Raw genomic sequence first — 17,767 nt, 5'->3', positions numbered from 1 at the left:
GCAAAATTTCACTTTCTGTGACAAGACCAAATAAACATATAACTAAACCCCATGGCTCATGTTGTAGGCCTCAGCAGAATCAAACCAAAACCATCTATACTTTGTTTTGGCGTATTTGGATCCTGATTAGTTTAAAGTAAAAAAAATCCACACACACACACACACACACACACACACACTTGCCTCGATTCAACATGTAAAATTTTGCATTTCACTGTTCTGCTTCATGCGTCTCCCAGTGTTAAAGGCTTCTCACTAAATCAGAGGTTTTTCCAGTCAGGATGTTGCAGTCTGTCCTTGTGTGCTAAGGGGAGGAGAAAAAAAAAATCTGCATTTCTCTCATCTCAGCGTGAAAATGAGAGAATCAGCGTTTCTCTCATCTCCCTAATCTTCCCTTTACTCTGAAGACCACATGTTCACACTGTATGGGCTTGAGAATACGCCTTCATTTGATACCCAGGATCGCTTACCATGCTGTTGAAGAGAGTGTGTCAGTCACAACACTTGAGATGTTACACTTCCTGAAAATCTGCTTTATCAGTGTCTGTCATTTGATTTTTTTCTCTCTCTCTCTGAAAAAATGTGATTTCTTAAATCATTTAATCCTAAAAGCTACATCTAGTTTATAAAAGCAGAAGCAGTCTTTCATTTGTCCAATTTGTTTTCAAATGTTGATTAAAAACTGAATTTACACAATGACTTTTCTTTCTTTGTACTTCATCCTGTATGCACACCCACATCCAGTGCCCACATCATAGTAAAATTAAATATGGAGACCGGAGGCCTGCACACGCCACTTAATTCAGCTGACGTCACCTAACACATGTAGTTAATAGTAATGTCCAAGTGATGGAGCTGTTTCACCTACACAAGACCCTATTAGTGTTTATGTAATAGGGTATGTGTACTCTGCGTATTAATCCTGGTTAAACCAGTTTGGACAATTGAAATTCAACTTGTGTCAGAGTAAAATGAGGTCTGGAAGCATTTTGAGTTTAGTTATCTTAACTATTAAGCTAAAGGTGACTGACATTTTAGTTCAACAGAAACCAAAAGTGTTAAATCTGTTTTTGAAAAGGATTACACACATTAAGGTATAGATGTTCATACTGACTGTTTTATTACACTGATTATAGGTTATCAGAACATTTTAGGTTGATCATTATATCCTACATTTGCACACTGCAACTATTTACACCCAACTTGGAGGAGGGCTTTGGGAATTACAGATACAGAAGATGTTGACTCTTATTTTTCAGAGACTCAAAAGTAGTTGGAATATTAATGAATAACATTACCTGGAATGTGGAACTCGTTGGCAAAGTAATGCAGCTGTGATGTGTGGTTATTTCTACATTTAGTCTTGTTTTCAGCAAGTGAAATGTAGTTGGACTGGGAGGAAATCAGATGGCTGACAGCCATGGGTGCAGAGAATTCTACTGCAGAAACCTCTGATGCTTTGAATCTGTTTCTTTACTGTGACATTGTGTATGCTTAGTAAATTCTTTCTCACTACAAGATCCATGCCTCTGCTTTTGTCACCTGTCTCATTGTCAATAAACATCAAGGACCCATTGCCACTGAGAGTCATGCGTTCATATCCCATCACACTGCCTCCGCGTGTTTTGCAGGGGGTGATGTCGCTTCAGATCATGAGCCCTTGCAAGTCGACGTCATACATTTTTTAATCATCAGACTGAACTTTGTTTTATTTGAATAAAAATACTTTTAAAGATCGTTTCATACACACATACAAATATGTTGGTACCGTTCCATTATAAAATAAAAAACGATCTCACTGAAATATCTTGAACTGACAAAAGTAGTAATTTATTGTGCATTAATTAATGAAAAACAGACACTGCTTTAAAATTGTGGTTTAACTGAGTCACAAGAAAAAAAACCTGAACTAATGAAGCTAACATGGACACAGATATTGTGACTCACATGATATTTTGTTGTACAACCTTTTGAATCAGTCACTGCAATCAAGTGATCTGTAATTCAAGACTGAGACTCTTGCACCTGCAGACAGGTATCTTGGCCCACTCCCCGTGAACAAGCAGCTCCAGCTGTCTCAGGTTTGAAGGGTTTGTTCTCCAGACTGCATGTTTCAGCTTTTTTCAGATGTTGAAGGAGATTTAGATCAGGGTTGATAGAAGGCCACGTCAGAAAATCCAGGGTTTTGTTGAAAGACCCATGACGGACCACTGAGACCAAGCTTTCTGACTCTGGGCAGCGCATTTCCCTCTTTCATCATTCCTAGAGATATAACATTATTTGTCCAGGCCAGTTTCATTAGTTATTTCTTTGTTATAAAATATGTTATTAAATAATTCTGTTGAATCAATCATAATTTTAATTCGTCAAGTCAGTAGGCCTAATGTTTTATTAATGATTTTTTGATCAGTATCAAATCATCTCAGTGCATATATATATATATATATATATATATATATATATATATATATATATATATATATATATATATATATATATATATATATATATATATATATATATATATATATATATATATATATATATATATACACACACACATATAAATTACATTAATTATAAATAATTACAAATTACACACATTCACCATTCACACACTTTTCTTTGAAGCATGCTCTATATACACTCTTATACACACTTCCCTTCTTCTGCCCATAATCTTCTGATTTTCTTGACGTTTGTTGGTTGTGTTAACTGTGTTGCAGCCTGTTTCACTTGCACTGAAACGTGTGTTTTAAGGCAGGTTGTGTGTTGAGAACAATATATTCTCGATGGAAACACCATTTTTACAATCCAGACACTTTACCTGCTCAATTGGTGAAGAATAATAGATGAATACACCCATCCATTTGAAAGCTGTATTCAAAACCCTTACACTTTTGTTTGGTACATTAACAGTCATGCTGAAAATCTGCACTTTGAGCCCACATTCATCATATTTTTTTACTTGAATCTTAAGCTCATGCTCATGTCCTGTTGATCCCAGACCCAAATGAATGAAATCTTCAATATATCTGTTTTCGTTGACAAACTCAAATTTAGACAAAGAAATATGTCAGATGATTTTTGAAACTGAACAAATTCTCAGCTGCTCATGTCGTGCTTATAAGTAGCCAACCGCCAGAACAGAAACAGACACAGGCATGAGCTTTTAGTGTTCAGTCACAACTGGATCTCTAAATTCCTTATATATTTTTTTATCTCAAATTGTGCAAATTTCAACTGTATTAAGTGAAGTTTCTCATCGCTGTGCCCTCAGAGTTTTATCGTCCAAGATTTAGCCTCTGTAAATATAATTGAATCTCTACTGTCTTCAGCGAGCATGTCCTCCTGGTTTTAAAAACACATTCCTGCTCAGCAGTTGTGGAGGCCATAAAGACAGCTTTTGCTTATTCCACAGGGAATTCATGCAAAGCATTTATAGTAAAGCAGTAACACTCTGACATCCAATAATGGCTCATGTCAGTTCTATACCACTACTCTCCATCTGCATCGCTGCACTCCACTGCACTAAACCCCATGGCAGGGCCTGTGATGCAACACTGTCTGCCCTGTTGTTCCCTGAGGACGCAAATAAAACATCAGCTCTTTCATGCAGCTGAAACTGTATTCTCCAGAGCAAACATGAAATACTGACCCAGCCTCTTTTAAAGATCAGGAAACTCTGGCTCCTCATCATGGGAGTTATTATGTATTATGAGCAGCCCTCCCTGGTCTGGTGCTGCAGTGAGGTTCGCAGATGCACGATCTCCCTCTAGTGGTGAAGATGAGACTGCAGAGAGAGTCATTGACATTCTGTGCAGAAGCTCCCTATTGATCTTCATTCAGAAAGATAGAACATTGCAGCAGGAGTGCAACACGGAGCAGGATGTAGGCAGGATCTATATGTACATCGTGTTCTTCATAACCAGTGTAGTCATCTCATTTAAACTGGCTTAATATCACATACATTTCTCAAACAGTGTTACAAAAGGATGACATATTAATAATTATAGACCATAAAAAATAACAATTCAGGTGTGTATATATATATTTGTATGGTTCAGGTTCATTTTCATTTCCTATCAAGCATCATTCATACGGCTTTACTATCACACTCTCGTGGTTCAATGATGTAACAACTGAAATATTTGTAGTGGTTTTTGGCTGAAAAAAGCTTAATAAGCAGGGAATTAGTGTCCTTTTGTAAACAATGGTATGATTCACTTTTTTTGAAAAACAAAGCAAAAAAACAAGAAAACTCATTGTTGCACAAAAGGCACATATTGTGTCCAAAAATAAATCAAAAATGTCATTATGCTGATTGATAAACTTTTTTTTTCCATTTGTCCAAGATGTAAAGGATATTCATGTGCAGACAACGTACAGGAGAACACAATCCCGGCATGTCAACATATAAGGATTTGCATGCAAAATATTGTGTTACAATGTTTAAAAGTGTATGAACATTTAGGATTTTTCTTTGAATCTCCACATTGATAAAATCTGATTTTCACACAAATATTTAAGACTGATAAACAAAACTATATTTTCTTAATCATTGCCTTACAAAATATTATACCTGGCATTGTTATATCAAGTATAGGTGTGAGATGTGAAAGATTGATGGACCTCCGGGATCATCATTTAATGTGAAAACATAACATATCCCATTGGGGCGGACGGACGTTTGTGCTGATATCCATCAGGTTGAAATTTTACAAAACCATCTCAAAAGAGTTTGGACTCCATTAGTACAGACCCAAGACAGATGAAGACAACATTTTATAAAAGATTAAAGATAAAAAATAAAGGGGAAAATATAATGCATTATGTATAAGAAAGTAATAATAATGATAATAATAATAATAATTTCAATTTATATAGCACTTTTCACCTGAAGCGACAGATCTCAGAGCGCTTTACAAAGAAGACTAAAAACAAGACTAAGAGGCTAAGACAAAGCCTAGCTACTTAATAAGATAGGGGTTAAGGGAAGAGTTCAGGGGAAAGCCTGCTTGTAGAAAAGTGTTTTAAGGCACGTTTTAAAGGACTCCACAGAAGGTGCATTCCTGAGGTAGTCAGGTAGAGAGTTCCATAGGCGTGGGGCGGAGGCAGAGAAGGCAGTGAATCCTATCTGTCCTAAAGCGTATCCTATCTGTAAAATAGAGGTGGTAGTTCAGTGGTTTAGGCCATTTCTTTCTGTTGCTAGTCCATAATAGCATCGTTTTATTGATGAAACAATTACATTTGAATTTTGAGTGTCGGACTAATTTTTGTACCTAGTGCAACTAAACCCACAGCAAGACAAAAACGCTGAGTGCTAAACTGTCCATCAACAGAATGATTAAAAAAGAATACAGTTTAAGGAAAACTCTTACTGTGCGATACACACAGTAATCTTTACAAATATGTGCATATTGAGGCTGGGATCACAAGTAAATTGTACTTAATATAGATAATTTTCAGTTGTGCATTTAGCACACCCAGGTGTGTAATAAGACCATAGGCATGATATAAACAGAAAGCATACTCTGATGCATTCATCATGAATCAGCATTTGTTGTAAGGAAGAAAAACATGTAACCTTCAAACAGGTGTGCATTCTGGACAGCGAAGTTGCAGGAAATTACTAGAAAAAAAAAAGCATTTAGCTGCACAGAAATGTGTGCACAAGCATGGCCAGTGTGTGTCATGGGTGAATACATAAGCACACGAGTGAGCGTTCAAGCATGAATCAGTGCTTCTGACAGGGCGCACAAAAGTAATGTGGGCACATGATTGTTCACATCAGCATCCTGTGGATTATTGATGGACTCTGAGTGACTGAGGACACTTTCTATCTCGTGTGATGGAGGAGCAGTGATAGCCCCTGCCATTAGATGGAAAGTCCTATTAAAGAGGCGGATAAAAAATGTGCTGCATTAAAACAGATTCATATCAATCATTAATCACAGCAGTCATGTGCTGAGAATGTTTGCCCTCTCTGAGAAAGTCCATCTGCAAGCTGGACTAGCCTCCTGCAATCTCTGGGGGGGGACAAGGAAGGGAGTCTGACTGTTCTGGACATTGCAGGTGTTTATTTTTCTGTCACAGCCTACAGCCTTTTTTGTTCCTTTTCTCCAATTGTGGCCTCTTTCTGTCCTCTGCTCTCTCTCAATTTGCATCCCCTCTGCGTCCCTCTTCCCCACCCCCACTCCTCTGCTCTCGCTGGCCAGTGGGGTTGGCTCCTCTGTCTTATGTGCTATGTATATAATGTAAACTATGGAACGGCCAAACGGGCGCGAGCCACGAGAGAAGGCCTCAACGTGGGTCGCCGAAGTCTCCTTGGAACTTGTTCTTACAGAGGAATAAAAAGGGCATGCATGGTCTCATTTCCATCTGTAAACCATTTTAAAGCAGTTGATTCTTTTTTTGCGCCCCTTTCATTAATCTTCCCCTCTCTTTCTGTTACTCTTTGCAAATCTACATTTCGTTTTTTGCTCTCTGGCTCTATTTGGATTTGAGATTTCTCCGTGATGTATTCTGTTGCTGTAAAATGTTATTCTGGCCCCTCTCATATAAACACAGGCGCCTCTTTCCCCCTTACTTAATGTCATTAACAGGTGGTTGTCTAAAATAGACGCACGCACACAAACACCGGAGCTGTCGGACATGTTTTTAAGCATGCTGGGAGAACTGTCATCATGGGAGAGGACCACCCCACAGCAGCACCTCCTTTCATTGACGTAAAATACGAAACATGTATGGAGTACGAACAGGGGACACGAGGTGCAGACAAAGTCTGGAGGCCAAACAGCACTGGCATACACACACATTTCATCAGCAACAGTAACAGGGTTAACCAACCACACTGCAGCACATCCCCCTCACCAACAACCTCCACCCCCTTTACACCCACTTTCCATAACTCTTGTATCTCCCTCCCACCCCTTCTCTCTCTCTAACTCTCCCATTAGCACGTTGTCCCTCTATTAAGTTTCAAGCGTTTCTTCCTTCTGAACTGAACAGCACGCACCAAACAGGTCAGACTTCTTCTTCTTTTCACTCAGGTGCATTATCCTGCTGTTGTTCTTTAAAGCCCACGTCACACAGGTGGCAGTTGCTGCCACTGCTAAAAACCATGGAGGAAATGTCTGATTTCACAGCTTATAATGCATCCCCGTGCACAATCTTGTCCTCTGCTCCTATAGAAGTTGAGTCATCTTTGCCTTATCAAGCAAACATAAAGAAAGTGCGCTTACACTGCTATAGCTGGTTGTTTATTACAAAAACTGTGTCAGACTGGTGTGGATTCTCATCACCTGGAGGTAAATATGAATGTAATCGGATCAAGGTTTGTAATTCTATGACTACTAATTTAGCTGTCACCAGCTGCATACTTGATGTTCTTTACTGCAGCCGGTGTTGGCTGTGTAAACTGCTGTGATGCATGGTGGCTGCTGTAGGTCTTTGGTGCATCACTGCATACTTCTGCTTCTCGTCTGCTTTTAGTGTAAAATGCTCTTTACATCATAAAAGAAAAGCCATTGCACTAAATGTAAACAAAGAAAAATCTAAAATATGGTCGTTTTACTAAGTTTTGATGAAAAATATACATTATGCATGGTAATAAGTTGGGAGGGTGGCATGCTGCATTACCTTAACAACACTTGAATCCTTTGACATTTAACTCTTGTAATTTTTAAAGTGAAATGTTATCTTTTCTAATTTTACGTAGCAGTTTGATTGTGAAATAGTTTGGAGCTTCATTTGTCACATTTTAACCTCAAAATATATACATAATTTGCATCAAGTGAAACTAATAAAATATTTGGAGAATGTGCTTTGCTGATATGAGCAAAGCCTTCCCTGAAAGAAAAAATCTTGATGGCAAACTACGTTACTCAGAAAGATGTAGTCTGCAGATTGTTCAGTAATGAAGGTTCTTTTACAGATATTACCCATGCTACTTGCATGGGTAATATCTGTAAAAGAGTCGTGGCTGCTGTTTTTGAACTTTGCGCTTACATCACGCTCGATGGTCCTCTCTTTAGCCCAGAGGACATCCATGAATAAATCTGGATTTGTCAGACCATAATATCAATTTCCAAATTCACCTCAATCCAATTTAATTGACGTCACACTGAAAGAAGGTGCCAGAGTTAAGTTCTTTTCTTTGGACACTGATTATATTTTCTTTGCATGACAGTTTTAACAGTTTGTGGAGGCAATGACGATCTGCGTTCAGTAACAAAGGTTAACAAAGGTTGTTTTTTTTTCAGTACTGTCTTGACCTGTAAGACCACAAATAGTAAATACAGGTTTTAATCCTTGTTTGTATTGTGTTTGTAAGACATTTCAATGTTTTTTCTATTTCTCTGTCCTCTGCAAATGATATAATTTCATGTGGACAATGAACTGTTTGTACAGAGATTCCCTCTTTATTTTTACTTGCGGAGACTCAAATACTCATTCGCTCTTTTGCATTCAGTCATGCTACTGACCAGCTGTCAATTAATTAGTCTGTTTAGTTCCCAGATGTTCAATTGGACGGTTTATTTCCCTTTATCCACAAAGCAGGTTCATATTTTATATTGGCTATTTAAAACCTTTGATGCTGTCAGTGCAGAGATCTGAATTAAGTGATCCACCAATTGTGGGCGGCCTGCTGGTGCCTCCTTCTGAGCTGCCTTGGCCTCCTGTCTCCACCCTGTGACCTGTTACTGCACAGCAGAGTTAATTACTGCAGTCCCCACTCTGTCGGAGGGTTCAGATCTGAATTATCGCCTCTAATACACCCCATGCGGGACAGTGACTGTTGTTTCCCGCTACTCACGTTGTTAAAACTGCTCCAAACGCCTTTCACTCACATTTTAGAATAACAGATGCCGCTTGATAAGATGGAGTCCAAGTTCAGTGCACATGTAAATGCACAGTTTGAGCTGCAGGATGGGAGGTATCTGCGGCAACCCATTATCCACTCACATCAAAGGGGATCTGTGTCTAAGCTGTGGATAGCGTATGTGCTCAGGGACAAACTCAGTTGTCAACTCCTCTGGGACAACGAAATATGTGTGGTCCAGGCTGGCACCGTGGGGCTATTTATCACCTTGACCCTACACCAACCCTCTCCACCAGCTCATCCACAACAATTGTTTCTTCTGAAGCAGAATCTGCCTTTCAGGGAAATGCCATATGGCTTATCTATTATTGGCTGGGAACATGTCATATGGCTTTTAGGGAGGGAATATTGTAGATTCTGATAAAGCTGTTGGAAATTAAATATTACGCTGGTGATGAAAGGATTTTGCTCTGGTGAAGCATATGCTGGCTGCTCTTTCATCTTTCTGTTTCATCTCTCTGTTCCACAGAATTGGACAGAAAACAGACCGGCTCTCCTGGTCCTTGCCTCCTTCTCATCTCATCTTATTATTATCATACTTCATCCGCCCCTCAACATCACTACAGATCTATTCATAGCTTTTTTTTTTTTTGTCTAATTCCAGCGACCAGCCCACTTATTTTTACTTCTGACTTTTTTTTGCTTGATTCACTCACCCAGCTCAACACAGCTGCATATCAATTTTTAATATAGTGCTAGCTTCCCCTCTTACTTTCTTTTTATTTTTGAACACTTTTCTTTTTATTTTGTCTTTTTATACCTGGTGCTCTGGTCATTGCTCTAAAGGTTCAGACCCAGTGACCACCGGACAGTATGTGGTCCAACTTCTATGTGCAGAAGGAAGAGGAGGGTCGTGCTGGGGGGGCTGGAGCTGCACAGGCTGGGGCTTTGGGGGGAATGAAAGGTTTTAGAGGACAAAGGCGGACCAATAAGATGAGTGACAGCCAAGAGGGGAAGATTAAGCTGGCATTCTTCGTGTCTATCGTTGGCGTGACCCTGACAGTCTTGGGCATGGGGACAGAGTTTTGGGTGGAGCTGGCCCAACCAAAGACTTTCAGTGGCAACCAGACCTGCCAGATGGCTCATTATGGCCTGTGGAAGGGCTGCATCCGTACCCTGTGGGTGTCTGACATAGACCCAGAGAGGACAAGCTGCGGCCCTGCTGACCTACCTGGAGGTGAGATCTCTGACTGTTGTGTATCCGCGTGAGTTTGTGTTCGTCTTCTGTATCGTCTGCGAGGTGAGCAGGAGGGAGTGCATCTGTCTTGTTTCTCTGATTCTCTGGCTCGTCTCTGAATTGCCCAGCCATGCAAGTCTGCCTTGAGGCATCTTCATTCGATATGCACATAAGTCTGAAAGTGGATTAATAGAGCAGGGTCAAAATGTACTTTTGAGGGGTGCAAGTTCTTCACATCATTAAGGAAATTCATGTACACTGAACTGAAGGAGCAATCACAACTGATATGATTAATGCCCTTTGGGAATGTGCAGTATGTTGTTCTTTTGTATCTGAAGTCTTTAAAGACTGAAGAAAAGCTCAGTAAACACTTCATTAGATCTTAAAGCAACATATTTGTTATATCTGGACTTTTTTTTTTGGTTGTTAATATTTACATCTGCTGTCTACCTGGAAAGGATCAAGGCAGGAAGATTGTGTATGTGAGGCTGCCTGCAAACATGTTTCTAGGACATAGCTTCAGATAAAATGCAGAGTGAGTCATTAAATAAATAGATGCTTGGGAATGCATCCACTGGAATTGAACAAGTACAGTGAAGCTTTAACAGATTGAAACCTTTTGTAACAACACAAAAAATGCTGAAACAATATACTCATTTTAATTCATGATTCACTCAGAGTTGACTGAACATTTACTATTACTATTTTTTACTAGTTACTATTTTATATATGTATATATATTTGTGTTTTGGGTGTTTTGTGGGGTTATAAAAAAGAAAAAAGATATTTCTATTGCACTCTATTGTGAGCAATGATGTACAGGATTTCTTTTTGAATAAACAAATCTTTAAAAAAAAAAAAGAGTTGACTGAACACCTAAAAACCTCCTTTTGAACATCCAGAATAGTCAGGTGATAAAATGTTTAATGTATTATTGGACATCAATGACAAGAGTGTAGACAGTCCCATTTAAAAGTATTTTATTGAACTTGACTGTGACTAGGTTCTCCTGAGAGTGATGATTATCTGCACAATGACCTGTTTCTGGCTGAAAGAAAAAGAAAAAGAAAAAGGAGGAACACATGTATTGGGAGAAGGACCTCCTGAAATCACTGCTTGAGAGGAAACAAAAACTCTCCTCATACATCAGAAATACGAGCAGATTACATATGTACCTATTTCCATCCATCACTTCAAATGATGTGTCATGGCATTGTTTTACTATCCAGTTTTCAAGGACTCATCTTTCATTCCTGTTCTGCATACGATGCTGCTTCTGGCGAGCATGTTTGACTGCAAGATGGTTTGTTGCTGTACTGTAGAAGCCAGTATGCTTTTAACAATCTCTCTCACACGTCCCGCCACAGTTGGCCCACACCTCCTGTCGCAGATGGCAGCGGCCTCACCACGTTCACGAGAGAACAACTGTTTTTGCCATCCCAGCGTCGCTCTTTTGCATCCCTGTTTACATGACTCTGGCTGCCGTTCTGAGCAGAGTGCAGCCCGCGGATGCTGTGTCTGTCACCTCAAGTCTGGCGATCCATCATCGCTGCCTGTTGGAGAGGATTATGATGGCTCAATAACTGTAGTCTCAGCAGTGGTAGAGAGAGAGAGAGAGGCCAGTTGACTGTGACAGGCCAATGTGTTGCAAAATCAGCAAGCTAATAAATGGGGGATCTGCTTCATTAAGAATGTTTGCAAATGTGCTCAAGCATATTTGTGCATGGAAGTCTGCATGTCATGTGCATGAGGTCTTCTTAGGCCACATCATTTTTTTTGTGGGTGAAAATCATCACTATGTCTTTGTGAAGCCAAGTGGAATCTGACTACTTCACAGTTTTTGTCTAAATATAGAGAGGGGGGGAACAAGGAAGAGGTAGAGACAGAGACTGAGCAAGAGTGCATGCCTAATGCAGTATTAACCAACCCCTCTGTGTTTCCTCCCCCTTCTCACATCTCCTGCTCCCTTCACCTCCTTCTCCATCTGTGGCCCCTTCTCTCTTTCCCTTCACTCGCCACCCCTCCATCTGCTCATGACCCACTCCTCCTATTCCCTGTTATCTCATCCTTTGAGCAGCGTAGCAGTCGTCTTCTTCCTTTGCTCACCCCATCCCTTACCTTCCTCTGTGGCTACGTCTCTCCATTATAATCCATCTGCGCCTTTTTCTCCGTCTTCCCCTTTTTCTCTTCCCTCTGCCTGTTTCGCTGTCTTTCACCCACTCTGGCAGCCCCATATGTGCAGTGCTGGGAAATGTGTGTGTCTTTGGGTATTCAAGCTAATGCTCAACTCTTGGATATAAATAGAAATGATGCCTGGAAGGACAGAGTGCATGGAGGCATTGTAGGCACATCAGAGAAGACCAGCAGCCATTCAGAGGAGTGCGCGTGATTGCGTTTGAGAGCGTCTTTGTCTTATCTCTTCTTTGTACCCACAGAATCCAACTGCACCTACTTCAAATTCTTCACCTCTGGGGAGAATGCAGTCATATTCAAGAAGACGACTAACAGGAGTGAGACATTACACTTATCCCTGCGCAGACTCAGCAACACCAGCAGCTACTATCAATAAAGATGCTCTCTGTGGTGCTCACAGGACCGAACTGCTGGTTTTTGCATGTTTTAGCTCATTAACTCCCACTGCCACCCATCTTCCAAAGCGAGCCATAAGCTATCTGACTGATTAATGTGGTTGCCGTGCTGCCCAGGAAGCCACTCGTGTCTGCACCGTTTTCAGAGTAGCTGGTTGAGACTTTTTATCACACTGATCAAAGTCGTCTTTACCTTTTGGTCAAAAGTTAAAAGTTGTGATCACAGACTGATCTGAAAACCAATAAAAGTGGCAACATGGAGGATTATTCGAACAGAAAACAGCATAACATTAGGACATGGCTAGTATATTAACATTACCGTTAAAGCTTTCTGGTGTGAAGTGAAACGGAAAAGAAAAGAGATCATTTATAACGAATACTTGGGAAATTGAGAGGGGAATTTTGTCACTATCCATGGTATCATGTGTAACTATCAACATGGGATAACGTATCAGGGATTCTGCTTTTCTCATAAATTTCTGTTTGGCAAGTCTGTGCTAAGCTACACAGTAAAAGTAAAATAGTAAAATAGTTTAGAGTTAAGAAAAGTTATTTATAAATTTTTGGACAATAATTTAGGAAAAAAAGGGGGTCTCCCGCACACTGTAAGGTCAAGTGCAAAAAACTTTAATAGGGTAAACAAAAAAGCAGAGATTCTGCTTGAGAAAGGTCCTGTGGACCGAAACGTTGCTTTTTTGTTTACCCTATTAAAGTTTTTTGCACTTGACCTTACAGTGTGCGGGAGACCCCCTTTTTTTCCTTGATTCACTCCTACCTACTCCTACGCACCTGTTTCACCAAGTCTTTTTTAGGTGTGCATCAGCCTCCAGACCATTACTGGACAATAATTTAGCAATTATTCCTCTTGAAACATGACCTGTAACTCATTACTTTCATAGACATTGCACATGTTGACCAAATGTGACTGCAGAAGTGTAAAGTATGCTACTTTCTCACTATTCTGTCTTCCATTTGAAGATATTAAAATACGTCTTATGTTCGTCTGAAAATATGTAATTCAGTGAGCCGTTCAGATTTGCAGGGTCCTATTACATAACAGGCCCAGCTCAGTGAAGAATTATCCAGATCTAGATTTTTATCTTGAGCTAAAATCTCCACCCAAAACTTAAAATCACGATGTATCACTGTTCTTTAAAAGTGGCAAGTCTAAAACTACATTTGATTTTCTTTTATTGCTGTTAAGAGCAAGGCATCTTCAGTTATCATATCATTCTCTCAGCTTTCAACATAAATTGGCCAATAATAGTCCATTACTACTTTGTTTAATGTTTTAATGTCGCTCCCCCCGTGACCCGAAAGAAAATGGATGGATGGATGGATAATATCTTATTAAAATCCCAATTAGGAAATCTGACTTCTTTTTGGCATTCCTTGTTTTATTGTATTTATCCATTTACCAGCAGCAAAGCAAATGTAGTTTTGCTAGCGGTATGTCTAGATCATGTCAGTTTCACATATTTTATCATTATGAGCTCAGTTTGCTCTGGGTGCTGCTCTGAGCTCTCAGGATAGATATGGGATGTTTTCAAATACAGTAATAGCATGCTTCAAGAGTTATTGAGTGTTAACAATTTTTTTGAAAAGCGATGATTGAAAAGGAACAGCTGTGGTAGTTCGATCAAGTCATGTCTCTGACATTTCATTAGAACTTCAGGAAACTGTGTCAGCTTGTGAAAACAGGAGATGATACGTCCCATTTCAATGAACACCACTGCCAAGTTTTACATTTGCGTGTTTGTGGGTCAGACAGAAGACCAATCGTGCCATTATCGTGGATTTGACTGATCATCAATGCTGGCCTGTGTACATGGTGGTGCAGCAGCAGGACTACTACTCTGCAGCAACGGCAGCTTTTAAACCAGACGTATTGATGTTAGCCTCCAGCTCAAAGTTTATGGTTACGAAATTAACAGAAGCATACCAGTCAGAAAACATGAATAATCAATTAGAATCTAAGTGAAATAAAACTTTGTGAGGTTATGAATTTTGCGACTTTACAACTGAACTACTTTCTGCTCAGCACACTGTAACATCTGTGCCATCTTTGCTGAAGATTCCTTCCTGCAAATCTTTGAAAAATGTCCCCCCTAATTTCCTCTCTCCTCTTGTTCACAGATCTGAATCTAACAGCAGCTGTCTTGGCACTTTTGAGCCTGACCATGATGGTGATGGGCTCCATTTGTATAGTTATGTCCCTCAGCAAAGCAGTGCCGTTCTTCCTCAAACCAGCCTCCTTCTGCTTCTTTCTATCAGGTTGGATCTGACATCGCTGTTCTATGTAATCCCTATATGTTTCAACAGTCAGACCTTTGAGCTTTTAGAGCGTCGAAGAATCTCCTTATGTACCTCCTTGTTTCTAATCTAAATACACTTAGTACAAAAGTTCATATGGGTGACACTGCAACTTTCAACACCCTCTGATATCCTGCTATTTCTTTTATCCACTTGCCCAGGTGTGCTAGTCCTACTGTCAGTCCTGATTTTCCACCAGTCCGTGCTGGCCTTGCTGTCCAGCGACCACTCCGTGCCTCTACACCATGAGCTGTCCTGGTCTGTGGCCTGTGTGGGATCAGCAGGAGCCATTCTCATTTTTGGAGGTTTCCTCTTCCTCCTCCTCACGCTTCCTTTCAGCCCCTGGCAGAAATGTTGGCCTCACAAGAATAGCGCCACCTAGTCCATAAATGCTGAAATGAGTGTCGTCTACAGTGTTCTTAACTTTTGAGAGCAACCAAAAAGGCGTGAAAACCTTAGGCACTAAAACTTTAGTTGCCAACACTTAGTCCTTCACAACTTTAATCTGGCGTGTTATATAGCGGTGCTGAAATACACTGTAAACTCGGCATGTTGAAACTTAACACCTTTTGAGCTACACTGAACGTGAGAACAACTATGAAGTGTTTTTTATTATTATCATTATTATCTAGAAAATCTCTGCATGACCCTATTTGTTTGTGCCGTCAAATCACTGTTTTAAAAATGAATGTGCTTCATGATGTTGTCAGTGACTATAACACCATGATTACAGTTCGCTTAGGTTTTACTATTGAAAAGCTTGGGACAATTTACAAAACGGTCATAGTTAATTATATAAAACTTTGTAAGCTTTCTAAGGGTGGTTAAACTTTGTAATCATGTTTACAATAATAATCTTGGTTAAATTCCAGTTTTTTAAAAGTTCCACTGATCCACTCAAACTCCATCCCTCTGATATTCAGATGCAGACGGATTTGTTGGTATCTTTACAACTCATTGAGACAACGCTTTATTTCTCCTAAAAATTATCACAGTAAAAGCAGTTTACTCCTGTATACCTGCATGCCTTTAATTTGTAATATATTAAATATTAAATATGAAAAAGGAAGTATTTTTTGTTTATTTCAGATAAATATTCTGGATTAGCTTGGAAAGATTCGCTAGTACCCCAAAAAATGATCACAAGTCATCGTATTGAAGTCATTTTTCAATCTGACTTTTAAACCTTCATTAGCATCACAGATGTCTTTAATTTATTTACCCGGCAATCAGATCATTAAAAGAGAGAAAATCGACACAATTTTTTCTAGATTGGTATCATTGTGACCACAACGCTGCACGAGGACCAGAGTAGACCAGAGGAAAGGCAACAGTTGTCTGAGGAAATCAGAAAGAAAATGATTCTAAAAGCATTTTCATGACTATAAGAACAGTGAGAAAAAAGTAAGAAAAAGAATATAAAAACATCTCCAAACAGCGTCTCATCAACAAATGTGTCCATGTCTGTGAACGGTCAGAGGCTCCACAACAACCTCCTGATTCCTCTTTTGTCCCAGTCAGAAACAGCTGCTTGAGGCCTTTTCCACTTGAGTGTAACCTTAAACGTATGTCTTTCTAAATATTGTTGACTATTCCTGTTTGTCTTGCAAGAGCGTGACAAAAATATCATTAGATGGAAAGGAAAAAAATAAACTTGATGCAATAAAATGATAAACGTTAAGCCTTCCTATGACTTTTTTGTCCTTAGCTATAAAGGCTTGTTTTTGGTAAAAAAGAAACCATCAGAATGTGTTTGCACTAACACTAGCAGCAAATACTCCTCTGATCATTTCAGTACAGAGACATCAATAAGTACAGAGAAAGTATAGATTACTTTGAGAAAAACTAATCTATAGTGCACAATAAAACTATTTGTATTCTGCCAATAAATTCAGCCACGTTTTGAACACTTTGTACGTGAAAAGCTGCTATTTGCTGGCACTATTTATGTCTTACATTGTTGTCTGCAGTGATTGCTTGAGTGCCGCGTTAATGTACTCGATAATTAATCTCAACTTGTGAGAACGGATTAAAATACTTACACCAGACAAGTGAATGGGTGCACTTTGTTACTCACTTAATAAGCTCAACTATGTACATAAAATAAACATGTTTTTTTGTTAAATGTATGTCAAATTGTCTCCAGCAATTTTATTTGCCCCATGTATGTATGTATGAATACACTTATTTTGATTAATTTTTTGATTTCATTTATCTGATAGTAAATGCTGTTTTGAAAAAAACACGGAGTGCACTGTGCTTTGTCCTGCTTAGATGTTTATTTTTTTCTGTGCTTGGTTGTTTGTCATCTCAATATTGAACAGATTTGAAATGAAACGAGTCCCTCCTTTTGGTGTGCTGGCATGGCATCCTCTCTGCCCTACAATTTGACATTCACCCATTTTTCCCCCGCTTCACATCGTGACTCCTAACCCCTCTACTAAATGTCCCCATCCCCCAGAACAGCTCCTCTAAAATTAGGCCAGAGCTCATCGCAGTGGATTTTACAGCAGAGGTTGGGAACTTTATCCTTGAATTTCAGCCATGCCCCCCCGCCCCCCCAAACACACACACACACACACACACACACACACACACACACACACACACACACACACACACACACACACACACACACACACTGATGATACCTCTACACCCACTACAACCCTGACCTCCCTGCGTCTCTTCCCTTGCGTCTCCAGGGACGGCTGGCATGTGACTGCCCCACTACTCCTCAACAGCCCCATTAATATTTGACGCTACGCACAAACAACTGACTGATCCGCTATGAAATGTTCAAAT

The 17,767-nt window shown here is 39.6% G+C and overlaps 1 protein-coding gene across 2 annotated transcripts; it reads left to right on the top strand.

Moving 5' to 3' along the window:
• Positions 1 to 6,968: 6,968 nt before the first annotated feature.
• cacng6b (calcium channel, voltage-dependent, gamma subunit 6b) lies at positions 6,969 to 17,185 on the top strand. Of its 2 annotated transcripts, none has more exons than XM_061717015.1 (5): positions 6,969 to 7,025; positions 9,354 to 10,061; positions 12,497 to 12,571; positions 14,786 to 14,923; positions 15,124 to 17,185. In XM_061717015.1, the coding sequence occupies exons 2-5, from the start codon at positions 9,698 to 9,700 to the stop codon at positions 15,342 to 15,344; spliced, it is 798 nt and encodes a 265-aa protein (XP_061572999.1). In that variant the 5' UTR covers positions 6,969 to 7,025; positions 9,354 to 9,697; the 3' UTR covers positions 15,345 to 17,185. The 2 variants fall into 2 exon arrangements, with proteins under 2 accessions (XP_061572999.1, XP_061572998.1); XM_061717014.1 differs by lacking the exon at positions 6,969 to 7,025 and adding an exon at positions 7,037 to 7,310.
• Positions 17,186 to 17,767: the final 582 nt, after the last annotated feature.

Source organism: Cololabis saira, chromosome 3 (assembly GCF_033807715.1).
Source record: "Cololabis saira isolate AMF1-May2022 chromosome 3, fColSai1.1, whole genome shotgun sequence".
Taxonomy (NCBI): domain Eukaryota; kingdom Metazoa; phylum Chordata; class Actinopteri; order Beloniformes; family Belonidae; genus Cololabis; species Cololabis saira.
Note: the sequence above shows the minus strand (reverse complement) of the source record. Positions and strands in the feature narration are given on the sequence as shown.